Source organism: Eschscholzia californica, unplaced genomic scaffold, assembly GCF_041429995.1.
Source record: "Eschscholzia californica isolate CP2 unplaced genomic scaffold, dmEscCali1.0.p SCAF_2, whole genome shotgun sequence".
In the NCBI taxonomy this organism is placed as follows: Eukaryota; Viridiplantae; Streptophyta; class Magnoliopsida; order Ranunculales; family Papaveraceae; genus Eschscholzia; species Eschscholzia californica.
In genome coordinates this window covers 15470046-15497284 of record NW_028238309.1, presented here as the reverse complement: position 1 = coordinate 15497284, position 27239 = coordinate 15470046, and the positions used below count along the sequence as shown (strand labels likewise).

General features: G+C 37.4%; 1 protein-coding gene across 2 annotated transcripts; it reads right to left on the bottom strand.

Annotated features, from left to right (window-relative positions):
* Window positions 1-11374: 11374 nt before the first annotated feature.
* Window positions 11375-16382, bottom strand: LOC147556487 (alpha amino-terminal protein methyltransferase). 2 transcript variants are annotated; one of them, XR_015235411.1, is made up of 8 exons: window positions 16058-16382; window positions 15804-15951; window positions 15416-15474; window positions 13755-13874; window positions 13279-13380; window positions 13050-13190; window positions 12258-12355; window positions 11375-11732 (listed from the first exon to the last, which is right to left on the bottom strand). XR_015235411.1 is itself a non-coding variant. In XM_086664475.1 (8 exons), exons 1-8 carry the CDS (start codon window positions 16190-16192, stop codon window positions 11610-11612), a joined length of 840 nt encoding a protein of 279 aa, XP_086520601.1. In that variant the 5' UTR covers window positions 16193-16382; the 3' UTR covers window positions 11375-11609. The 2 variants fall into 2 exon arrangements, 1 of the variants encoding a protein (XP_086520601.1); XM_086664475.1 differs by having other exon boundaries at window positions 13050-13104.
* Between the last annotated feature and the right edge of the window lie 10857 nt (window positions 16383-27239).

The following is a 27239-nucleotide window of genomic DNA, read 5'->3' as shown; positions in this document are numbered from 1 at the left end:
GCTATAAAACCCATAAGGTCTGACGTCTCTTTCTATCTTCTCTCTTATTTCTCCAAATTAGATTTTAGAAAGTGATGGAGATAAAAAGGAAAGATATATTCATAGATTTCTATAGAGAGAAACATGGCTGGAAACGGAGAGAGGATTGAGTATTTTTAGAGAGACATGGAAGGAGCTCGGCTGGAGAGGATTTTTTTTAGAAATGGAAAGAAGGAGGGGTGGACGGTTTTGATTCTCGGCTATAACAACAGGGATCACTCCACGGTTATAATCTCATCTCGGTTTGGGGGTCAAGAACATCACCATCTCTAAGCTCAACCTATAGAGAAAATCAGAGAGAGAGAGAGAGAGAAACACCATTATCATCCACTTCTTTTCTTCTTCTTGTTCTGTAATTCTTTTAGTGAGAGAAAGAAACAGAGAGAGAGAGGGAAATATTTGTAGTGAGAGAAAGGAGTAATTTGTAGAGAGAGAGAGCTAAATAATCAATTGCTTTTATTTCTTCTTCATTTTTGTTTCTCTGGAGGTTTCTTTATTCATGGTTGTATAAGAGAGAGGTACTGGAAGAAGTTTAAAACAGTGGAGAGAGAGAGAGAGAGAAAACAGTGAAGAAGACGAGAAAAGAGATTGGAAAATACTTTTCCCACAGGGAAAATATTTCCGAGAAGATGAGAAAATCATTTTCCCTTAAGGCGCGTTTGGCTGCAACAGGAAACAATTTCCAGCGAGAAAAAGTTTAGTTTTCTTCCATTCTCTCTTATTCTTCATATTAATTTAATTTAATCTTATACGCCATGATTAGCTAACCATCCATCTAGGGTTTTAGGATGAAACCCATACTTGAACCTTTAGAGACATATTTTTATTTTGTTAATTCTCTTGATTGTGATTTAAAGTTGAAATTGTTTAAATTTGTAGAATTGATTTTCTTTTCATTGTTTATACTTTTAAATTTGATATATCATGCTTAGATTAGATTCTTTGATGATATATGCTTATTTGATTGATAAACAATAGTTTAGAGATTTGTTTTTCGAAATAAACAATTACATTGTTATAGATTATTGGTTTTAAACGAAAACATCTTCCGGAATTAAGATAGTTCATTATCTGAAATTCCGAGTTATAAAAAGAAAGAGAATTGATTATTTAACTATTTGTTCTAAAGATGATTTTATGTGGTAGATTCCGAAACCCCTAGACTTCTCCCCCCATTTGAGTTCATCTTTTTATTTGTTTTAATATTTTATATATTTTAATTTATTACCAAAACCTTATAAAAATCAAAAACCGAGTTACTTCCAAGTCTTAGAATAGATTTCACTAAGTCTCTGAGGAACGAACCGGACTTACCGGAATTATCACTTGACGCCCGTGCACTTGCGGGTGGTGACCTATTTAGGAAACTTTCTAGGCCCATCAGGGAGGCAGTGACTGAAGTCGGTGAGGAGAGGAGGCAGTTCTTAGGTTTAGTTTAAAGAATTGAGAGGTATTTATTGAAGGATACGATGCCTAAAGTCTGAAGGAATGGTATCCTTCCGAAGGAGTGTCCTTCGACCAAGGATGCAATGCGTGCAATTTGGCTATTAGGATCATAATGACCTTATTCGGAAGATCATTAGTCCGGTCCAATTAGGGGTCGTAATGCTTAGCTAGAAGCCAACTACGATCGTCGAATCAAGAGTTGATTCGAGGCTAACATAGACCGGATCCTACAAGGGTTACACAACAGAATAATGATTTGAACGGAGAGAATTGACTAGATGGGTAATGGCAAATAAGTGGATTGGATCCGTTATTGGTAAGTCCAGAAAGATTCGGAGAACTCCGAAAGAGATAAACATGTCCGGGCCCAAAAGGGAGGCCCGGAATGGCTTTAGGGAAGCCGGCCATGTGCTGGCCGGCCAAGGCAATAGGGCCGGCCATGTGATGGCCGGCTAGGCCCTAAGTGGGCCGGCCAAGGAAGCCCATAAAGGGCTATGTTGGCCGGCCACACTAAAGAGTCCCAATGGAGGGTATTTTGGGTGTTGCCTAATAATTAGGTTTATGGAATCATAGTTTGGGTCTAAAACCTCTTCTAGGGATTTCTATATATATCTAATTATACAACCTAAAGAGAGAGGCAATTTCAGAGGAGAAATTCCCAAGAGTCTGAGGGTTAACTGAAAGAGTTTCAGAATATACATCTCAGAGAGAGAGAGAAAAGGAGTTTTCTCAAGTATCTAGTCAAGAAGAAGGAGTTCTTCATCTCAACCTTCAAGAAGGTCCTAGCTGACTGAAAGGAGGGAGTTCAAGTCATTATTCGGTGTCTCAAGTAGAGGAGCTACACTTGGAGCTCTTATCTTCCGAATACTGATCGGAATTTAGTTCGTGGGAAAGCGATTAAGAGGTAATCTTCTTTCCAATCTAGTTCATTGGTATGTTCATGTATAGATCCTGGATATAGTGTTTAAACATATGATGTTTGAGATTCCGCTACCAACACTATTCAATTAGGTGTATGAGATACACTAGGTTATTCCCCTACAGTGGCATCACGAGCCGTTTGCATGAACTATCTTTGACTAGATGAATTAGATTCATACTTGAACAACTAGATATTAGTGTTTTAATGTTTGAATAGAGATTTAAACATAAGTTTGATGAGATCAAATTAGGGTTTTGGATGAGATTCATGACCTAGAAACACTAGAAACAAAGTTTTATGAAAAGAGTTTTCATAAACAAGTGTTAGGGTTTTGGAATTTTGATAAAAATCATCAAAACCATGAAGATTGGTTGATGAATTGATCAAAAACAGTACCTAACAGCAGCTGGAACAAAGAAAAAGAAAAGAAAAATTAGTTAGAACGACAGGATTTCCAAAAAGTTTGGAAACCCTAATGGCCGGACCGGCCAGGACGCGTCCGGGCCGGACCAGCACGTCTCGGACAGACAGTCCGAGACAGACAGGGACACGGACTGGAAATCCCAGTCCGTGAAGGACCGGGAATCCTAGTCCGAGCTGGACTAGGAGTCCGAGACTCTCGGGTCTCGGACATCCCAGAGCGTCTCGGACGCGTCTGGGAATCCCAGTCCAACACGGACTAGGAGTCCGAGACTCTCGGGTCTCGGACGTCCCAGCGCGAGGGACGCGTCTGGGACATCCCAGTCCGAGACGGAATAGGATTCCGAGACAGGAGCGTCTCGGATATCCCTGACGCGTCTGGGACGCGCTCGAGGGAACCTATTTAGCGTCTCGATCTAGGACCGAGACACTGGACGGGCGTCCGGATGCATCCAGGATGCGTCTGGAGCAACCAGAAGCATCTCGGATGCGACTGGAAGCTCCCGGACGCAACTCGGATGCGACCGGAGCATCCAGAAGCGTCTAGGACGCGTCTGGACGCGTCCAGAAGGCATCCCAGATAGGATGGCCTCTCCGTCTGTGCACAGAAGCGTCTGGGACGCGACTGTGAAGCACGGGTGCATCTCGGACCGAACATCCGAGATAGCACATGTGCTGTCCCGAGACCAGACACGTCTGGGACGCGTCTGGGACGCGACCAGGACGCATCCTAGACATCTCACCCGAGATGTCTATGGTCTGTCCTAGGACAGAAGCGTCTAGCTGGGCTAGGACGCGTCTGCCCGAGAGACATAGCACGGCAGGAAGGTGCTGTCTCTAGGACCGGACCTTGACCAGGCTGTGTCAAGAGTTGACCAGAGACCAGTCAAGGGACTTTGACCAGGGTTGACTCAGATCTTTTTGAGTGAGACTCAAGGGTTTTTTGGGCCATGATCTGAAAGGGAGTTTTTCAGACTTTTCTCCCGGTTCCGAGCATAATTTTTCCGACTTAGACCCGGGTTAGAGGAGTACCCGAACGGAGTTTTTCCTTATTTTGATTTTGGAAACAATTAAGGAAGAAACATAATGTTCTAGTTTGAGTATTGAGAATACGAAACTTTAGAAACATTAGACATAAAGATGTCACAAATTCCCACGAATAGCTATGCGATAGCAAAACCTAGAAACGAATCTAGGATACATACTTTATTTATTATGATTGTCATATTTTTGTATGTATGGATATATGTGATTGCGTAGAATAGTATACCTTTAGATAAGATTATCGTTTCTTGTTCAAAGCGCAAGGAGTTGTGCCCGAATAATACTTAGAGTATAGGGTCTTAGAATCTATTGACGAACTGAATGATGAGATCATGGTTCAAGTGGGAGTAGTCAATAGAGGTTCTTGGATAAGAATCCAATCGAACCATAGGCGAACAAGAAATAAACTTAAAAGATGGGATCTTTTAAGGGGTAATACTAAGATTTAACAAATCATTACGCAAACCCACATAAACTTTTACGTAATAAATCATGAATGGTTATGCAAGAGTTCACAGTAACGCAACTTGATAAATTACGTAATAAGTCCCAAAAGAAATTTTGAGTAAAGCCTACCCAGATTAAGACACCTGTTGAGCCCTTGTTCATCGATGGTGGGTCATGCCAAAGCAGGGTGCCATCTTTTACCTCGGGACAATACGGGTAGATCTATGAAGAAGTCTACATGTCTAAATGGTTATTCTCAAACGAGTCAGCAAAAGGGTTTTGGACTTCGAGGCTAAAGGACGATTTAATGTTTAAATCGTTAACCAAGAGTCATATGAGATATGATCAGTAAGGAGTTACTCACCCAGGAGGGTGAAGTTAAGGGCAGTGCCAAAGTACGCTTAGCTTCACAGGAATGGGATCTTGGAATTATATTATTCTAAGGGGACGACAAAAGTAGAATAATATAGGCAAATTAAGAAAATTGTCAGGATAACAAGTTTAATCACTTTCGCATTTCTTACATGTAGTTTAATTATGACAACAAACATCTTCAACCTCTACACCATACTTGAGAAATTGAACGATACCAACTTCGTTCAATGGGAGAGGAACCTGAGAAAGGTTCTAGGAAAAAGCGCAGAAATATTGGACATTCCGATCCCCGTGCTTTCAGAAACTTCTTCTGATGAAGAACGTAAGCAAGTAGACGATATTCGAAGGAAGTCAGCGCCAGTAACCGGCTTAATGCTAATGGCCATGGAAAGAAAATATATAGATATTTTCATTGAGATGGAGGCATACACCATTATTCGACGGCTAAGAGAAGTGTTTGGAACACAATGTCGAATAGAAAGATTTAGAATCACAATGGTGATACTGGGAATGCGACTGGAGAAAGGGAAACCCGTTCGTTATCATGTTTTGGAGATGATTGATCACTTCAAAGACATGGAATGGATGGGGTCTCCTATGCCAGTCGAACTGGCGGTTGACATCATCCTGAATTCATTGGATGAAAGGTTTAAGGATGTAGTAGCAAACTTTGAAGATAAGTTTGGACGGGTATCCTTCGAAAGTCTACTGGCGATTCTGGAAGTTGCTGAAAGTAGTTTCAGCACCCCTGAAACTCTAGAAGAGATTCTAGGAATTCAGGAGACTGTAAATACGGGAACGGAAGACGTTAGGAGAAGGAAGCCGTCTGGCAGGAGAATGGGCAAGAAAGCACCAAGACCCAGAACTATCCTTCCTAACAAAAGATGTCTTGTGTGCGGTAGTACATCTCATATTCGATTAAGAGATTGCCCGCGATTCTTGGAAGAACAAAACGACGGAGCTGGGAGTTCCGGTCAAGGTAAAAATTATTAAAAGTTATTCAATTAAATACACATTCCTCAAGGTATGCGATACCTAAAAGACTCTTATCATTGTGAATGACAGGAGCAAGAGGGAGCTGAGTATTTATTGAAGAGGAGATGAACCTGTCGAAAGCTGAGAAGGCAAGAGTTGCTGGAATAGCTCAAGAAGGATTATAGACTCGATAGGCGATACTTTAAAGTAGTTTTAGTATTTCTTTTTCTTTTTAGAACATTGACTCTGTAATGAGATTATGGGAGTGAATAAAATATGAGATATTTTATGATGTTCTCAAAAGAACCTATCTAACTTTTAAGTAATTTTAACGAACGATCCGACTTAGTCATTCTAAATCTTGTAAGAGTATAAGAGTTCAGTTAATCGTAGAAAACAATGTTGGACATGAAAGTCTGCGATTAGTGTGATTAGAATGGACGTAAGACTTGATTGTGGAGAAGTTTTAGAAACAAATCCAAAATCGAGAAGTGGGTCTGGATGACTAAAGAATATGATGAGATCATGAGTTCGATAGTCATCGGTCTTCCAAAACACAAAGTCTAATACGTATCTGCCAAACCACTAAAAACCTAATAGCTATAGTGAATAATTGAGTCCATCTGGATATGGATATTATTTTAGAAGGAGTTCTAAAATTATCAATTATTCTAATGTCTAAAGCGTGTTAGACATAAGTTCTTCAAGAAGAAGAACGGGGTATTCTCGCCAAACATCGGAACACAATGGGATTGTTGCTCTCGATGGTGTCTTCATTAAAAGGAGGGTCCTTCTAAGAAGACAAGTGGGAGGAAAAATCGAATGGGATTCGATAAAGAGCAACAAGAGGAAGTAAGGAGTTACTTGCCTTAAAACAAAAGAGAGTAAGAGTTACTCGGCTTTAAAACGGAAGAGAGTAAGAGTTACTCGGCTTACGTGGAAAAAGGGATGTCGACTTGAATGGTTCAAAGAGACGATCGCCTGGAAACTTCTTAAGGAGTTAAGAAGGTTGCTCAAAACCCCAAAGAATCTTTAGAAGATTCAAAAGAACTATAGCAGAAACCACTCTGAAATTGGATCGAAAATCCAAAGAGATAAGAGTAAGAATGGTTAAATCTTGTGAGACAAGAAGGTAAGTGGGAGTGAAACAAGAGTTGTTTCAGGTCCTGTATGTAGGAGACATACAAGAAAGGACAAGAAGACGAGGGTGAATTAACCATGGGCATCAAAAGTCTATGGAGATAGACCGGAGGATGATAAAGACTCGTTCAAAAGGAGTTTTGAAGAGATCTGAACAAGAAGTTCTCTTGGAGAGAAATTCTACCCAACTCCCGTGATAAACACAGGAGAGACACTTATGTTAGAAAACATAAGAACGATCATGAGATGATTGTTGTTTACCCGTACATCTAAAAAGTACTTGGAGTACGAAAAGATGTCGTCGCCCATACAAGTCAGAAGATTGAAGAAAGTCATAAAAGTAATCTTCCGAAAATAAAGATAGGAATCTTTTAGGAAGGGCTAACAGATGGGAAAGAGTTTTCCATGCTGGGAGTCGTTGCTTAACTCTACTAGATAAGAAAGTAAAATTAGAACTTGGGAAGTGCTAATTTCAGTGAGAGAAAACTGATATTATCATAACAGCTTACGAAGAGTTCGAAAGCAAGATAATAACAAAGCGAAGTGAAAAGGAAACTAAACTGTCACCTTAGAACGATCATGAGATGCTCGGGTCTAAGGAATTAGGATCCGGGAGGAGAATCCTAAGAAGACTTGTAAAATTGAGAACGTGAAGGAGTTCACGTGGGTGCTCAAATTTTACAAACTCTTGTTATCCGAAATAAACTGGGTTTATTTCGTCATCTAAATTGTGGTTTAGAATTTAGACGACAGTCCAAAAGGATGGAGTGTTCCAGTAGGTTTATTAGATACGTGATCTAATGAAAGAAACCCTACTAAGTGAACATGGAAGCACATCATCCTACTATCCCTAGTCCTGGTCATTAGTTGGACAATAATGACTTATGAAAACTAGCATGAGTGATTGACAAGATAGCGCTGTTTCTTGGGCTATGGGAATAGGAGTATTCAAAGGTCAACTTCATGGGTGTATAGTTGATACACTGGAAACCCGCCGAATGAGAGTACTTCAAGAGTTGAAGTTATAAGATGTCATAACTCTCATTTAAGCAAATTGGAGAGATTCCTCAAAACATGAGTACTCACTCAGTTTATGGAAGGAATGTCGAACTTTGGTACCGTCAAACGCCATCCGTAAAAAGTGGTTATAAAAGCGGCATACTGGGGGAGACAGGATAGACATGAAATTGAGTGGGAGTACAAGAATGGATTATGTTTTCCTGAGTAAAATCAGGATAAAGTATCTCAGGGCCACTTGATGAGAAACAACTGAAAAATGCATGGCCGTGCTCAAACGGATTAAGAGTTAATCGTTTGGATTAGAAGTTGTTCTCGGGATCAAGAGAGTCTGATAAATATGACATATCAGATGAGATACGAAAAAACATGGGAATCGATCATTGCACTTGTTCTAAGTACAAGTGGGAGACTGAAGGATATGATGCCTAAAGTCTGAAGGAATGGTATCCTTCCGAAGGAGTGTCCTTCGACCAAGGATGCAATGCGTGCAATTTGGCTATTAGGATCATAATGACCTTATTCGGAAGATCATTAGTCCGGTCCAATTAGGGGTCGTAATGCTTAGCTAGAAGCCAACTACGATCGTCGAATCAAGAGTTGATTCGAGGCTAACATAGACCGGATCCTACAAGGGTTACACAACAGAATAATGATTTGAACGGAGAGAATTGACTAGATGGGTAATGGCAAATAAGTGGATTGGATCCGTTATTGGTAAGTCCAGAAAGATTCGGAGAAGTCCGAAAGAGATAAACATGTCCGGGCCCAAAAGGGAGGCCCGGAATGGCTTTAGGGAAGCCGGCCATGTGATGGCCGGCTAGGCCCTAAGTGGGCCGGCCAAGGAAGCCCATAAAGGGCTATGTTGGCCGACCACACTAAAGAGACCCAATGGAGGGTATTTTGGGTGTTGCCTAATAATTAGGTTTATGGAATCATAGTTTGGGTCTAAAACCTCTTCTAGGGATTTCTATATATACCTAATTATACAACCTAAAGAGAGAGGCAATTTCAGAGGAGAAATTCCCAAGAGTCTGAGGGTTAACTGAAAGAGTTTCAGAATATACATCTCAGAGAGAGAGAGAAAAGGAGTTTTCTCAAGTATCTAGTCAAGAAGAAGGAGTTCTTCATCTCAACCTTCAAGAAGGTCCTAGCTGACTGAAAGGAGGGAGTTCAAGTCATTATTCGGTGTCTCAAGTAGAGGAGCTACACTTGGAGCTCTTATCTTCCGAATACTGATCTGAATTTAGTTCGTGGGAAAGCGATTAAGAGGTAATCTTCTTTCCAATCTAGTTCATTGGTATGTTCATGTATAGATCCTGGATATAGTGTTTAAACATATGATGTTTGAGATTCCGCTACCAACACTATTCAATTAGGTGTATGAGATACACTAGGTTATTCCCCTACATTTATAGGCAAGATATTATGATCCAATGGTTGTTGATGCTTAGCCGTTGAATCATAAAGTGATTAGACATTAGACGATTGGGTCGCAGGTACCGAATGGGTCACGGGTAACGGGTTGCGGGTACCGGGATGGGTTGCGGGTAACGGGTACCGGGATGGGTCGCGGGTATAGTTTGGGTACGAGCGGGATTCGGGCATGATTCGGTCGGGCGGGTTTCAGACATGATTCGGTCGGTGCGGGTCGGGGTTGAATTTCGGGTGGTCTTTATGGGTCGGTACTCGGGTAAGCCCCCCTACCCGTGCCGAGTACACCCTTGTCGGATCTAGTTCGGTCTTCGGGTTGCCTCGGATCGGGCGGTTAGGGCCGGATTTCGGATTTTCAGACCGTTTTCCCGGCCCTAGATTCATCGCTATGAAGTTTTCGAACCCTAACAGATAAATCAGAATAAGGAGACATGTAATTTAGAAACCATTTTTGTGTTTGATGAACAAAGTAGGAAAAATCAAAGCAAGTTGAAATTATGAAGAACAAGCTGCAATTGGTAACTAGATTAGTTTCATGGTTGAAGATGAGTAAGAGATTTGTATGAGTTTTAGAGAGAGAAAAGGATGCATTAAATCGATGTATTTTATTGGTTTTCTAATCTTTAGGAATGAAATCTGATTCTTTATCTCTGTAATTCTTGCATCATTGGTTGTTCATCTATTGTTAATTGTTGTTATTTCTTTGATGACAAAGAGATAGTGAGGAACTGAGAGAGAGACAGGAGGAGAGAGGTAGGAAAGGGAGGAGAGAGAGCGCGCAAAAATGTGAGAGGGTGAGAAAACCAATTTCTCATGTTTTAGATGGTAAAATATTTCAATAGATTTTCACACTTTATTTTACCTGAGAAATCAACTTTCTAACGATTTTGGTCAAACCAAACAGCGGAAATGGACTTTCTCACGAAAATAGACTTTCTCAACCTATTTTCCCACGTATCAAACAAACCCTAATTAGTGTTTGACTTTCAAAAATTACATTATTTTTCCATTGTACCCTCATTAACTTTTTTTTACGTTACAATAAAAAAGTTTAACTTACTTTTAAGTAAAGTTGTCATTAAATTTAGAGTAATGGGTATTATTGTAAAGAGCAAAAAGTTATATTCTTTATTTTTAGAAATGGGAAGCTAAAATTGGACAACCCAAAAAAAAAATTAGGTCATTCATTTTCGGATGGAAGGAGTAACTCATATAAAGGGGTAGAAGATGAAGAAACTGCATTATAATTAAGCGAGAGATGAACTGTACTTTGTCTTGTATCGATAGAGAACTCGCTTCTTCTTACATGATCCATTCTCAATTGTGACAATTCATTATTTGCAGACAGAGTTCGAACTGGTTCTCTATTATAACTCATTTTCTTTCATTATTTAACTATCTTGGTGTAAGATAATTTCACCATTTGGTACAAATTCTTCCTTGTAGATTACATCCCAACCCAACACAGTCAACTCCTAAAGAAATGTGCTTCCAACCTATAGTACTCATCATAAGAAGCAAAAAAAAAAAAAAATCGATAAGCAAAAAAGAGTAGAACTATCGTCACGACGAACTTAGAACAATTACGCGACGTACTTCAGTTTTACAGTCCTTGTTTCTTCTAGGATGTTTTACAAGTAATAGAAATAATAAATAAAATTGCTAGAGAAAACCAGGTTCTCGAAAATAAAATGTTGTAAATTTTTTTTTCATATCAATAGTTTTTTTTGGCATTTTCAGGCCTTACTAAAAGTCAAGCCTGTCAACGATTGGGTGCTCTGGAGCAGGATTTTCGATGATTGGGTGCTCTGGAGCAGGATTTTCGATGGTTTTAGTTGAACTAGACTAGACGGCAAGCTTTAGATGGTTTCAGACTTATCAGTTGAACTAGACTTGAAGGTAAGTCCAGGTACAACAACAATCTCTCTGTAGGGGAATTGTATATCATTATCCTTTTTCATTCCACCATATGAAATTGGGATGTGTTCGGCTAGGTAATGCTTCAAATTAGTTTACAAAGCACTGCCCTAACAACTCTCCCCTTTTGAACACATCACTAGGAAAAGTGACTGGTCCCTTTAGACTTCACAAAAAACTACTTTCGAAAGCTGGTGATTTTTCAAGAGTCTCATTTATACAGATAAATTTAGGTTTCTAGTTTAAACAAATAGTTTCAGAACAAATTAACAAGATTATAAAGGAAAATAATACAAGAAATCACAGCAGAAAAAACAATATTTCATCATGTTTGCAGTTTAAATTAAGAATACTAAACAAGACTAGTATATAATAAGAATCGCTTGTATGATTAATCAGTTCAGAAACGGAGTTAGGAGAGGAGAAAGGTTTGTCACTTGATGAGGCAAGGCATATTAGGTTGAACTTTGGCTTTACTCCGTGGTCGTCGAGGCATATCAGTTGTTAATGCATACATTTTCACCCCAAACAATTCTTCAGGAAACCCTTTCTGGTCCTGATAATTTTCATACAAAAAAGATGTTAAAATACTTCGACCAACTCTAGGTAACAAAAAACAGGATACCTAAGTTTAAGTAACCAAAGACTTGTCTTCGAAAAAGGGTTTTGCTAATCCTTCATGATATATATTTAACACTTGGAAAGATCTAATTTACGACAAAAGTGCAAAAGCTTTTTGTATACAGCTCATATTTCTCATCACCCCTTAGTCAATAGGTGTAACGCCCCAAGCCTTAGCAGTTGCCGATATTGTCCCCGCTTTAACCACCTCACACAGGTACGGGGTTTTGTTCTTGGCGAAGGCACCACAAGCCTACCCAAAAGGCCTCGGTACTTACTAAGCTTGAGCTTACACATATAGCCCAGTCTCTGGACACTCTTGTGAGCAATGTGGGACTATTACAATAGGATCCAAAACTTCATAACACTTGTTACTAATAGTTAAGACTACATTACAGAATGAACTGTGCGATCGAGAAAGACAAGTAATGGAGCAAGTCCAACTATAAGAAGGTCGAACCTTAGACTTCAAGAGATACAGTCCACAACTCCTGAATAGCTCCTTAAAGTATAAATCTGACCTAGTAACGCTTTTATCCTCTTTGTCCAATACAAAACCTACACATAAACGGCAGATTAATGTCCATTTCATTGTTGACTTGAAACTACTAAATGAATTTAAACGCTAGATAGAATCGCTTATGGTGAAGATGAACCAAAGAATGAAATTTCGGTTTCGATGTAAATTTCGGTCGACGTGGAATGGAAATATTTCGGTAGACGAGGAATGGAAATATTTCGGTCATTTCGACCGTAAAATTTCGAAATTTAATTCCTTGAACCAAGGAATGAAATTTCGGTTTCGATGTAAATTTCGGTCTAGGTGGAATGGAAATATTTCGGTAGACGAGGAATGGAAATATTTCGGTCATTTCGACCGTAAAATTTCGAAATTTAATTCCTTGACAAGGCATTGTTGAGAGAAACTTAGTTAAATTTCGGTAGGCATGGAAATGGAAATATTTCGATCATTTCGACCGAAATATTTCGAAATTTAATTCCTTGAGATAAACACGGAGAACACGTTCAGAATGATTAATTTCTCCCTATGTGGGCCCAATGAAAAGTATAAAAGATCGTATAAGCGAAAAAAAGTTGTACACAACATCATATATACATGAAGAGATGGAGATATATACACTGATTTAATTTCTCTCTATGTGGGCGCAAGAAAAAGTATAAAAGATCGTATAGGTCAAAAGAAAATTGTACACAATGTCATATATACATGAAGAGATGGAGATATACATACCCGATTTCGCAATGTTCTCCTTCAGGACAAAAAATCCATTCGGTTTGAGACCCGCCTACAGAGAGAAACATTCAGATTAGGAGAGAAGTCTATAAAAATACTAACCTCTAAATCTTCATCTCCAATGGTTAAACTCATTATCTGAAATTCATCAACTCCATTCAGAAACTTTAATTACTATCGTCGAGTTCATTTTGTAAGAGTTCAAGTACAATGAGATCTCATTTACCTTCGCGCGCTTGAAGAACGATACAAAATCATCATCTGTGAGATGCCCAATGCACCACTGTACCCATATAACATCATATCTTCCTTCTTCTGGAGTAAATTCCTATAAGTTCGCACACAAGGTTGCAGTTAAAAAAAACAAGACGCTGTACACATTGATGCTAGTAACGGGAATGGGAAAGAAAACCAATGACTTCCTTCTAGCCCTTTATTTTTTGTTCCTGACTATCTATATCTGAGTGAGTATTGGGATTGGTTTCAAATTTCAAGTAAAAAAACGTGTTATTGGTGGTCTCATCAGACAGCTGGTTAATATCTATATGTAACTGTGATGTATGGAGTATGGACAGCATATAAAGAAACGATTTTCATCTTCATAACTTGTATATGAGCTTGTGCTAGTGGCAGTCTTCATGGTGGTTGGTTGATTTTGTGAGTTTGTAAATATCGAGTCCTGATAAAGGAGAGCTTTGATACCTGGAGTGGCACGCAGTAAAAATTGACAGCCTTGTGATTATCTGAGACTGTACCATTCTCTGGAGACAAATTTTCACGAGCAGCTTCAAGGAAATGTGATACAGGTTCTACTAGATCAACCTAAGTTAACAGTAAATATCATATTAGACTTGCAGCAGACAGAAAAGATATAAACCAAATTCCATTACTAAATGATAAATGAGAAATAAATCATGATTGACATGATGTTGTGACCTTCTAAAGAAATAGTATATAGCATAGACTCATGGAAAACCATGGTATAACTGCATGGTGTCATATAAGATCTGAAAAGTTAGCATCTTTTCTAGATAGTTTAGGTGTCTCTTCCGGAACTACAAGTCTGAGTAATTGATTTGAAATATGTGGACCTTGGCTTGCAGAGACTCATTCAAGCATGAAAAATATATACATTTGTTATGTGCCAAACTATAGATGAATAAATCTCCACAACGTTAAACACTATAATTTAATACAAACACACGTAGCAACTCAAACGAATTGAATTGTGTCATTGCGTAAAGGGTAAAAACGCACGGAGAGTGACATAAAAGACCAGAAAAGGTTTTAATCTTCTCTTAGATATGGATTAATGATATAACTCACTATATTGATTTCAAAACGCTCCTAACCCAAGTGCTGCTCCCTTCTTGCTCCTAATCTATCATGATATAGTTCGAGCGTGGGAAACTAAATCACGAAATGTTTAATTACGTTGTAAAATATTTCAAGGTCAGAAACAGCTCCAAAATTTGAGCAATATGGCCTCAAATGTATCTGCCCAAAAAGTGATGTGATTTACTTAAGAAATGCCCGAGATGATAAAACATAAGAAAACTGACAGAACTTCCAAGCATCTTATTTCTTTCATTTTACTCTAAAAAAGTAAAAAAGATACTGTATTTCCTGTCCTCTGTCCTCAATCAGAAGTTTCAAATGGTTGTAAATTGTCTCAAGTCTTTACTATATTTTGCTTGAAATAACTAATTTGCTTGCTTTCCCAATCACTAGGAAGATAATGGACGGTCCAAAAACTTTTGCAGTATGAATTATTTGTTATTGAGAAAGGAGCAAGAGACCATCAAGGCATCAAGAACAAAGCGACAGTTTCTCTCTTCTTGTAGTTGGACAAGCCATAAAGTGCTATTCCCTTGAGAAGATTGGATTCAAGTTGAGCCCTTCCGGCCTTGCCCGGTGAAGCATTTACTCACGCACCTAATTTTATCTCTACTATTATTCTATAGATGGCTTATCAGCTAATGTTGCGCAATTTTTGTTTGTTTTACCACATGATCAAAGTTGTAATCTCGAGACACCCTACTACTTACCACCCACTCAATTCTTCCTGTTCTACCACAAACACCCTGACACGTGACCAGACAAGTAAGTGTTCACGCTTTATCGTATTCTCTAATATCAACTAAGATGAATCCGACCGCCTACAAAGGAGTAAAGCTGCAACAGTTTAAAACAACTAAAAGTAACTCAAACGAATAATCTTAAAACATAACATTAACATATATGGATATAATAAGTATAGAGAGAAAGAAACTAATCAATAGAACATAGTCCACTGGCATTTTTATTTTTATCTCTGACATGCTGTTGCACATAAATACTTCAACTGACTTCTGAAAGCTTACCTCATTAAAATGTCGAAGAAGAAGATTCTTAGTTATCCTTCCAATGCCAGAACCACAATCTACAACAGTCGAACTATTCAATAAGATTGGGTAAGGCAAATAAGGGAGAAGCGCAACCGCGGTCACATCGGCCCCCTCAAACGTAAGAGGAACAAAGCGAGAAATATGTGTTTTTGCTCTATGCTTGGACAAAGAATGCTTCGAATTGGAGAGGTAGCATTTCAAAAAGAGTCTTTAGCTATGTTAATATTACACCATTATTAAGTTATGACATTATAATTTCAGCTGTTTATCGCTAGAATCCGATATTTCTAACCCTTTCGTATAACCATCTAATTGGTCATAAAACCCTAAAATATGATCACAGTAAGAGATAGAGAGAGAGTACCTAGAGCTACAAGATGACGACTTGTAGAATCATTAATGGAGAAGCGATCAGAGAAAAGGGTTAACAGAAAAGCATCACTAGCTTTGATATCAGCATCATTAACATGCCCATATCCACCCAAAACCCCATCTACAGATGCCTCAACTCCCTGTTTTTCCATAATAACAATAAAAAACAGTTAAGTACAGAAACATAATTACATCTTTGATTTAAGTGTTTTCATTAGGGTTTTAGGGTTTATAGAAAAGACTGACTTCCCAGTATCCGACTCCTTTCTGGTACCATTCAGTCTTCTTCTGGTGATCTCCTTCTACACCGAATTCTTCTCTCCACATCTCTTCTGCGTTCTTGAACTCTCGCCCATCGGAATCTAACCCGCATACCTCCATTCTTCTCTCCTCTTTCTTCTCTCAGTTAACTCCACTTCTATGGGGGAAATTCCTTCTGTTGAGTTAGTGGTTGTTTTTCTAAGTCAGATATAAGATCTGAGTCAAACTCTGAATCGATTCATCTGAATGATTATTTTTAGGTGGATTTTAGGCGCGGGCTGAAATTAACTTCGGCTAATGAGCAAAAGACAAAACACTTTGTTTGGGCAAGTCCAATGTAGGGCTTCGGACTCTCAATTTTGGAAGCCCTTGAATTTTAGGAGCTCCTAATCTTTTCCAACTTCAACGTCAGGTTCTTAACAGAGACTCTCAAATATAAATCGTGTACGTGTGTGATGTATGTGTGCGGCTAGAGAAAGAATTGAAAAAAAATATTTCAAACAATTAAAATTCTAACACAAAATAATGATTAGAAAAGAATTTAAAAAAAATTAAATGGAGTGTGGGTTCGATTGGAAACAGAAATGGACCAACCTGGATGACCCAACTCAACGATAATATTGGGGTTGGTAGCCCGGGGAGTGGAGCTCCCAGCCCCACGACTCCTGGGTTGGAGGGTCGGGGGGGTTGGGGATCCCAAATTCAAATTTGGGAGTCCCAACTCATACGTTGGAATCACTCTTAAGAGTACCCATAGGATCTAGCTGCTGGCTAGGCACTCTTGGGTAGTACGAGCAAGTTCAATCATGAAAGGCTTAGGCCTAAAATCAACTCATTTTTATTATAATTAAAGGAAATGGTTCACTTAAAAATTTCAAAACCAAACATGAGAGTCTCAGGCCTAAGATATTTGTGCATGTGCAAGACACACATGTGGTATTTTGTGCGTGTCTGAAAACTTGTTGATCTTGTACATGTACGAAATACGTGTGTAAACGATTTTCATATTTTCATTTTGAAAAAATTAGATTTCAATTTTAATTCAAATTTTTAATGTTGAAATTCTCACTTTTTTCTAAAATAATGAGAAAAGTATAAGAGAATGAAAGAAAATGGAATAAGTGAGTGTATTATAAAAATTAGACCGTTGGATTTGGCCCAACGGTCCAATTTGACCGTTGGACTTGATTCATCGGTCAAGTTCAAATCTGCCCAGCTGAGTTGGATTTGGTCCAACTCAAATGAGACCCAAAATATGACCGTTGGAACTTTCAATGGTAATATTTGGAGGAACTCAAAAATTTCAGTCGACCCTAAACATAGTCGACTGAACTTTTTCTTTGGGTCTGAGCTTAAGCTCATCTCAGATAAAAGTGGGTTGGAGTATGGGGCTTGGGCTGAAAATTCAACCCCAAGCTAGCCCTCAGTCGACTCTTAAAGAAGAATCGACTGAGGGCTACTCCCCCATAACCGTTGGATTTGCTCCAAAGACCAAAATTGGGTTGGTAAACAGGGACCCAACCTATAATTTTCAAAAAAAAAAAAAAATTTGAATTTAAAAGAAAAAATATAGTATTGAATTTAAAAAAAAAAACTAAAAATAGCTCAGACACGTGTTTCGCACATAAACAATATCACATACGTTTTTCGTACACTCACAAAAAGCCACACACGTATTTCACGCATGCACAATCACCCACATATTCATTGTATGATCAGTGTATGTGAAACCAATAGGACTTGATTTCTCTCCCTTCTTATAACAAATTCTGAGATCAGCCATACCTTGCAAATATTGTATAATTCTCTTTGCAGCAGAGAGATGTAGCTATGTTGGACTCCCCATAAACCTGCTAATAAGACTTGCGACAAACATTACGTCCGACCTTGTCGTTGTCAAGTACATTAACCTCCCAACTATTTGCTTGTACATTATGTTGTTTATCTTTTCTCCTTCCTAAGTATTTGGTTAGTTTCATCCCTGGTTCAGTTGGAGTGCTTACCGGGTTGCAGTTTTTCATTCCAAATCATTCCATTACATCCTTGACATACTTCTTCTGTGATGCAAAAACTCTTGTTGATGATTGTTCTACTTCAATACCAAAGAAGTAGCGCATTGGGACAAAGTCTGACATATCAAATTCAATCATCATAGAGTTTTAAATTCATTATTCATAGTTATATCACTTCTCGTATAAAAGTCAGATCGTCTACATACAAACATACGATCAACATTTTTTTCCTTTCTTTTCCAGTTTTCGTACATAATGTATGTCATATGGACATTTTTAAATCATTGCTTGCTAAGATAAACAGTTATGCGACTGTACCAAGCTCGAGGTGCTTGTTTTAGTCCATATAATGCCTTTGTATACCTTCACTTCATTACCTTGTTGCACATATCCAGGTGGTTGATTAACAAACACTTTCTCTTGCAAATCTCACTGATGGTTTGTGCCCACTTCAAGCTTCTTCAGAGATCATATTATTTTTTGATAAAGTTGTGCATCTATTTAATATATTAACAGTGCTATTTACTGCTTCAAGTAAGTACTTCATTGAAACACAACAACTTGCAAACATACTTCGAACAATGCTTAAAAATGTGCCAGTTTTCTTTTCAGAAACACAATTTTGTTGAGGGGTGTAGGTTGTTGTAAGCTGCCTTTTAATTCCGTTCAACTCACAAAAGTTGAAAAATTCTTGCGAGTTGAATTCTCCGCCTCGATCCGTTCGAAGAACCAATATTTCTTTCAACTTCTTTTTCCGCAAGAGTCTTGAAGCTTTTGAAAACTGAATTTTTTTTTGATTTTTCATGTAAGAAATAAACCCATGTCTTCCTACTATAATTGTTAGTTAAAGTAAGAAAAAAAATATTGTTCTGATGGGCCTAGAAAGTTTCCTAAATAGGTCTACACCCGCAAGTGCACGGGTGTCAAGTTGTAAAATTCCGGTAAGACCGGTTCGTTCCTCAGACACTAAGTCAAATTTCAATTCTAATCTTAAAACTATTATGTCTTCAAAATAATGGTTTGATTGGTAATATTTTTTTTCAAATAATAAAAAGATAAATAGCAATTAAAAATTAAATAATACTAAAGTTGATATTCAGATAAAGGGAACCTAGGGTTTTCGAATCCGTTCTTATAATAATTCTAACAATGATTCATTATGATTTAATTAACAAGTTCGTTATATAACTCAGATTTTTGGTCCATGAATGGTCTAAAAATCCGAGAGATTTCATCATGAAAAACAAGAAAAATTATTGACAAATCATATTGATAAAATTATTTATGAAGAAGTTCATCTAAGACCCTAGATAGATAAGATCAGTTAATCATGATGAAAGATTTAAAGGTTAACTATATAAAATATGGGAGAAAAATAGAAAAAATTGAATTTCTTACTGATTTTCCAGCCAAACAGAGCCTTAGGGAAAATTATTTTCTCGTCTTCCCGGAAACGATTTCCTGGTGAGAAAATAATTTTCCTTCTCTGGTTTTTCTCTTCCTTTACTGTTTTCTCTTTCTTTCTCTTTCTAAACTTCCTTTTTCTCTCTCTAAACAAACTATGAACACTCTCTTTCTATTTATAACCGAATCAATGAAGAAAGAAGAAGAAGAAGATGATAATGGAGTTTTATAACTTTGATTAAATCTCTTTCTCTCTCTACAATTCAAGAGCTTCTCTCTCACTAACTCTTTCAATATCTCCTTCTCTCTCTCACAAAGAGAAGAATCAAAGGAAAAAGCAACAAAAACAGAAAACTCTCAAACTTTCTTTCTTTCTCTCTAGCTCGGTTATAAGCTTTAATGGCCGAGTGATGATAAAAAAATGATGGAGAAGCTAAGCTTTTCTTCTTTTGATAATGGTGTACTGTTTTTTTTGTTTTATGTCCCCAGCCGAGAGATGATCTTATAACCGTGGCGTCCTCTGTTTATATAGAGCAATTGCAATTCGAAATCTCCTCTCTCTCTAACTTTCATCTTCAGCCGAATCTTCTCTTACCATCTCTATCAATTCCAGCTCCCACTCAATCTCTTGTTTCCATATCTCACAAAGAAATTTCTTTCCAAATATCCAACTTTCTTTCTTTACAATTTTGTTTCTAAAGAATACCTCTCTACTGTATATAATTCCAAAAGCAATTTGAAGGTACCAATTTGAAGAGATAAGAAAAAATAATTGGTCCACCACACATGATTAGTACCATGCCAATATGAGTAGATTGGATAAGCTGCTACAGGGACTACCGAGAGTAGGTGTATTAGCCTTTAGATTGAATTGAATGACACGTGTGTATACCAGAGATCGTAGGATCATGCGTGGAGCACCATAATACCTTGTAGTGCATGACATTGAATCAAGAATAGAACCGGGTCCCGAAAGTGTACCATGTGCGCCCAACACTATCCCACTGACGCCCATATTGCCTCGCGTACTCCCGTCAGATCTGGACCACGTGTCATCTAGTTGACTAGGATCTTTGACTCCGAACTTTGACTTGGACTAACTCTCTCCTCCGGACTCCGGTTCAACTTCCGCTTTCGCCGATGGATTCGTATTGGATTCTACTTTCACATGAGCACTAATATTGACCAGAATACCCTTGTCATTAAAATGACCAAAATGCCCCTCAAGTATGTCTTTATCACGATGTTTTCGCATCGAACTCCGTAAATGAGACCTGAGGAAGAAAATCAAACAAATAATCAGAGTAACCGCTCGAACTGGACTAACTAACCCGAGTTAAGAGGTTCAAATGAGACATTTTCATGTCCCATCATGTTCCCATTAGACAATGGACGTATAAGTCCACAAATCTCTGAATGCATCAGCTCCAATGGTTTTTGAGTTATCCAAGCTTTTTTCTTCAGAAAGATTTCTCTGTGTTGTTTTCCCACATCACACACCTCACAGATTTGTAATGAGCAAATGATTTCTGGAAGCCATGTAACCACACTCCGTTGATATAGGGTCTTCAAATAGTTGAAGTTCAAATTACCACAACGAAAATGCTAAAGCCATGAATGGATTTTTCTTTGCATTTGCATCATATAAACTATTTGCTTTAATGGATTGACAAGCTGCATCATCTGAGTCATTTGGATCATTTAAGTTGCTTATTTCAGTAGTGTGGCATGCTTGAGCTCCTCTTTTAATGGTTTTGAAGCATAACATAAACAACCTGTTTGTAGAAATTTCAACATGAGCAATCATATTCTTGTTTACATCATATATTTGGCACACTCTATCTGGAATGGATATTTGATATCCTTTTTCTTGTAGCTGACCAATACTTAGTAACTCACTTTTCAACTCAGGAGCATAAAACAAATTAGATATACTTTCAACGTTATCAATATTTGTTCAGATTTGCATAGTACCTTTTCCCGTAACAACAACTTCTGAGTTGTCTCCAAAGATTACGATGGTGAAAATCTTCATCCAAATCAAAGAATGAAGATTTACATCCTCTGATATGATTGCTAGATTCTTCTCCTTTTTCTTTATTTCTTGGCAGCTTTTTATAACATTTTAAACGATCATTTCCAAAACTATGAGGGGTGAACATCGGTTGGATAACCGATTTTTTGGGGGGTTATCCATAGACCGAACCGCAGGTTTCGGTTATTGCAAAATTTTGTATATATAGCCGAACCACATGCTGTATTTATATATATAATTTTGTATTTTCGACTTATAAACCTGCTGCAATTATATATTTGGAACAGACTGAAAACTTGTTTTAGTCACAAACCATTAAGTCTAAAATCTAACGTAGGTTCTTAACATTCGAGGAAGATAAAGAAATGATAAACTAGAGTCAAATTAACAAAAAAAATTCAAAACGTAGATTTTTCACTTCCTCAAAGTCCTTTCCTTCTTCGTACTACGAACGTTCCTTCCATTCTCCACGTCATTTACGTCCTCTTCCACATGCATTAAATTACAATATAAACAAACACAAAAGACATTAAATTCCAATTCAAATATGACAAGTGAAAATTAAAGCTCAAATACGAAAATAAAGGACGAGATTGCAATATTAATATGACTAAGTACCAAAAAAACACAAATTCGTAAAACAAATGAGAAGATTATGAAGTTGTCTGATTATATTGACATCAATTCATAGCTCATCATCAAAATCCAAATCAACCATATTACCCAAGACACCTGCAACCCAAATAATATCAACAATTTAGAGGATAACGTAGCTAAAAGAAAGACAATTACAAACACAAATAACTATTATAATATCAAATATCACATTACCAAACTCAAAGCTCCTCAATCTTATCCATGAAAGCATGAATATCAATCCCTGAACCAACTCGTATCCAATTCTGTGTGCAAATCAATGTTTTTACTGTTCTAGGTGACAAACCAGTTTGAAATGGATCGAGGATTCTTCCACCCGTGGTAAACGCTTATTCAGAAGTAACGGTAGAGACCGAAATAGCTAAAACATCTCTTACAATACATGGTAAAAGTTTAAATTTTGTATAATTGATCTTCCACCAAGCTAAGATATCAAATCGATACTCAGATCGACTCTCACATCTTTCCATCAAATACTTCTCAATTTCAGTTTTGTATTCTACACTATCACTTTTCTTAACACGCTTCTCAAATCTAACTACAAGTGTGTTTCAATATCAACCTCTTTACCATCATTTTATTTTCAACTTGATGTATCGTTTCACTCATACCCTCATTGGTAGCAAGGTAAAGTACCTTATATTGATCATACAATTCTTCTAAAGTTCTCTTTACCTTTGATGTTAAAGCACTACTTTTCTCATCACCACAGAGCACTTCCAAATGATATTGTAGACCTGTTTCCTTTTGTCGTGGATCAAGTAATGTGGCAAGAAAAAAAACCAGGTTAATCTTACCATATTCACCCCAGTATTTGTTATACTTCTCTCTCATATTCTTTGCCACTGACCTAAAAAATTGATCTTTATGTTCTGACCACAATATTAGTTGAGTATGAATCATGCATGATTGCCAAACAAATAAATCAGATTTCACATATAAAGATCTAGAAAATTTCAAAGTTGCATGATAAAAAACTTTCAAGAATTAAAATAAAAGCACGAGATATTTCCCAATCCTCTACTGTAGGAATCACTTTCTTCTCACATTCACCGAACTCACAGAAAAACATGTTATCTTGACTCTATAGTCACTTAAAAGCTCTCTAAAATGGGTCTGCACTCTCCAACATTAAATAAGTAGAGTTCCATCTAGTAGCAACATCTAAACACACGTTTTTCTTTGCAGTTATTTTCTTTCTTTCAACCTATGTTGTCAAAGGCGCGCTTAAGCGCGCCTGAGACGACCAAGGCGCAAGGTATTTGAAGCCATCGACTCGCTTCAAATACTCTTCCCCTGGTTTCCCCTAGTATTTACTAAGCGCGTTTAGTCGATCGACTAGGGGAGTATTTAAGTCGATTGGAGGCGACCTGGCTGCCTTCAGATTTTTTTTTTATTGGGTTGAAGCCCAAAAATTAGGCCCAAACCCAACTTCCTATTGCCTGGTCGACCAAAATAGGAAAATCTAGGGTTCTGAAGTTCAAACCAGTTTGAACATTGAACTGTCGAAGACGACTCTCTCTCTCTATCCACCATTATTGAAGACGATTTTCTCTCTCTCTATGCACCATTATTGAAGACGATTTTGGAAGTAAAGCACAAAAAGGTGCCATCTCTCACTCTTCTATTTGTTTTTTTCTTTTTCTTCTTCATTATAACGACTGCAGCAATGCTCTTTCTCTGTTTTCTTCTTCTTCAGTTCTACTTCAACGATTTTCTCTCACTAATTTTTCTATTTTCTTCTTCTTCTTCTTCTAAGATTTTCTCGCTCTAAAGCTTCTTCTTCAACTAAAGCTTCTCGTATTATAACTCTATTTTTTCTGATTTATAACTTTGTTTTCTCTCTCTCTAATAGTAACTATAACTCTGTCTTCTCTCTCTAACAATAAATTTTCTGTTTTTATGCTATTGAATTGATGTTATTAGAATATAAAATTTATGTTACTATTTTTTTATCAACTTCAACTAAAGCTTCTTGTATTATAACTATGTTTTCTCTCTTTAACAGTAACTACAACTCTGTTTTCTCTCTCTAACAGTAACTACAACTCTGTTTTATCTCTCTATCTGTAAAGTTTATGTTTTGATGTTATTGGATTGATGGTAATAGAAAATTTATGTAGCTGTTTTTTATTAGCTTCAACTAAAGCTTCTTGTATTTTAACTTTGTTTTAAGCTAATGTCGTCCACTTCTTCGACTCCTCGAGTGAAACCGTCGAGTGATTCGGGTTGGGATTACGGGCAACCTGTGAATGGAGATAAAAATAAGGTAAAATGTGACTTATATGGTGTGGTTTCTAATGGTGGAATTAATAGACAAAAACAACATTTAACCGGTGGGTATAGAGATGTTAGAGTATGTGCGAAGCTTCCTAAAGACGTACAAGATTTGATAAAAAATTATATAGCCGAATCAAAGAAAAAGAGAGAGGAAAAGAGTCTTATGAGAAAAACTTCAATTCAAGGGATTAATATATTTAGTCCATCTTGTAATCAAGGGTTTGAAGATGTGGAATTCATGGGAAGTGGAAGTGGCACACCAACATCCCGAATGCCACTTGGAGAGAAGGTAAAGGGACGGATAGATACCGCATTCCCACCTGACTTCTCAATGTTGGTACAACAACAAATTGATGCGAAAGATCCTCATAGGAAGATAGCGCAAGATAATGTTCATGATTATATAGTTAGCTTCTTTTATGATAATGGGATTGCTTTTAATGTGATAAAAAACACTAGTTTTGCCATGATGCTTGTAGCTGTTGGACAATATAGACCGAAGTTGAAGATTCCTACATATCATCAGTTGAGGGTTCCGTTGTTGGTTAGAGCAGTCAAATCTACTAAGAGATGGATAGATTCATTCAAAGATGAGTGGGTTAAGTTTGGGTGTTCTATCATGACAGATTGGTGGACATATGGAAGGGGTCGAACACTCATTAACTTTCTTGTGAATTGTCCAAAAGGAACTATTTTTCTGAGGAGTCTTGATGGTTCCGAACATGTCAAGGATGCAAAACTAATCTTCAAATTATTGAAAGAAGTCATTAAAGAAGTAGGCCCTAAGCATGTTGTTCAAGTAAGAACCTTACTTGATTAATTTTCAATTATTATCATTTTGCAAATCCTTCTTCCTTATGTTTTCTTTTTTGTCGTACTTGATTTTGTAGGTTTGCACTGATAATGCATCAAATTACAAGCTTGCAGGTAGATGGTTAATGGAAGATGAGAACTACAACTTCTATTGGACTCCATGTGCAGCACACTGTGTGAATCTTATGTGCCAAGATATTTCCAACATTCCAAGGGTGAGTGGATCGTGAGAGATGGCAAGACTATTGTTGTATACATGTATAACCACGGTCAGGTGTTGCACATGATGAGAAAGTTTTGTAATAATCGGGATTTGGTGAGGCCTACAATTATTAGATTTGCTACTAGTTACTTGTCGATGGAAAGTATTTTCAATCAAACATCAGGGTTTAGAACGATGATGATTTCCGAAGCTTGGACAAATAGCAAATGGGTCAAATCAGTTGATGGAAAGAAAGTTACAAAGATTTTGAAACGGTCAGGCTTTTGGAACAACTTGCATTTTTGTTTACATATCATTGGACCATTTGTGGATGTGATTAGGTTAGTTGATAAGGAGGAAAAACCTTACATGTGCTACATCTATCTTGCAATGAATCAATGCAAGAAGAAGTTGAATGCTCATTATCTCGAGAAAAAGGATGAGTTGATCACTTAAGTGATTAAGATTTTTGAGAATAGGTGGGCTGATCAACTCCACCAACCTTTACATGCAGCAGGCTTTTACCTCAATCCTCGCATTTACTATGATCCATCACTGAAAAAACCCATGGAAAGAAATGGAGAAATAAAAAGAGGGTTGATGAATTGTATTGATACTATTATAGCGGATGATGCTATTCGTTCTCTCGTTATTGATCAACTTGCAGATTACCGGAACGAAACTGGATTAATAAGCTCGCCTGCAGCAAAAGTGAGGAGAAACACACAGTCACCAGGTATATTTAACTTTGTTGCAGTTGGAATTTATAGTTAAATTGGTTTCAATTGGAATTTATAGTTAACTTGATTTCAATTTATTCTTCTACAAATTCAGTTCAGTGGTAGCTCCAATGGGATTCTAATACTTTCGAGCTTCAAAATGTTGGCACGAGAGCGCTTGGTTTGACTTTTTCCGCGTCTCCATGCAAAAGGAACTGGAGTGCATTTAACAATGTAAGTGAAATTCGATTGTAAATTTATAACTTCAAATTTATAACTAGTCAGTCACAATGTTTTCTTTTATGTGTAATAGTTGCATACAAAGAAACGTTCCAAGTTAGATCATCAAAAGTTGAATGATCTTGTGTTAGTCCAGTACAACAACGAATTGAAAGATCGATACTTAGATCGTACTTGCCTTTCTGGAAGAGATGAAGACCCAATCATTTTGAAAAGTGCCCAGCTCGATGAGTGGATTGCTCATTTTGATGCGATTGATGATCGTGTAAGTCATACCGACCTAACATATGGTCTTGTTGATGAGGTTGAAGGAGATGATGATGATCATTTTGGTCCAAGTACAGGCACGAGGACTTAGAAGAGAAGAAGGGCACAAAGCTAAACCCACAGTTGGAGGAGTGGATCGAAGCTTCGACTTGTTGATGAGGATTCTGAAACAGATGAAGACGTAAATTTTAGTCAAGATCAAGAAGTTGCTCAAGAAGGAGATAACAACAACGATGAAGATGAAGATGAAGATCAAGTATCAAAAGATGATGAAGATATTTACTTCTAGATTTATTAAGTTTTTCTTAGAATTTAAACTTAGTCAAAACTCAAAACTTAACTTGAACTTTGTTTGATTTTGTTTAGTTAGCTTAGTTGTTTGATTGTGTCATGTTATGTGTGAATGTGGATGCTTTATTTCACTTTGGTTTGCTTTAAACGAATCAATTTGGATGAGTATTTAAGGAAGAAAAATTGCAGGAGTACTTAAGTATATGCAGGTTGGCAGGTTCTGCCTGCACCTCAAGCGCTCGCTTAG

What these genes read in the sequence shown, in the direction of transcription:
- LOC147556487 (XM_086664475.1), bottom strand. Translation starts at nt 16,192, where the DNA reads ATGGAGGTATGCGGGTTAGATTCCGATGGGCGAGAGTTCAAGAACGCA. An exon ending in TCGTCATCTTGTAGCTCTAG is followed by an intron (nt 15,475 to 15,803) that starts GTACTCTCTCTC and finishes CGACTGTTGTAG; the next exon opens with ATTGTGGTTCTGGCATTGGA. An exon ending in TTTACTGCGTGCCACTCCAG is followed by an intron (nt 13,381 to 13,754) that starts GTATCAAAGCTC and finishes GCGAACTTATAG; the next exon opens with GAATTTACTCCAGAAGAAGG.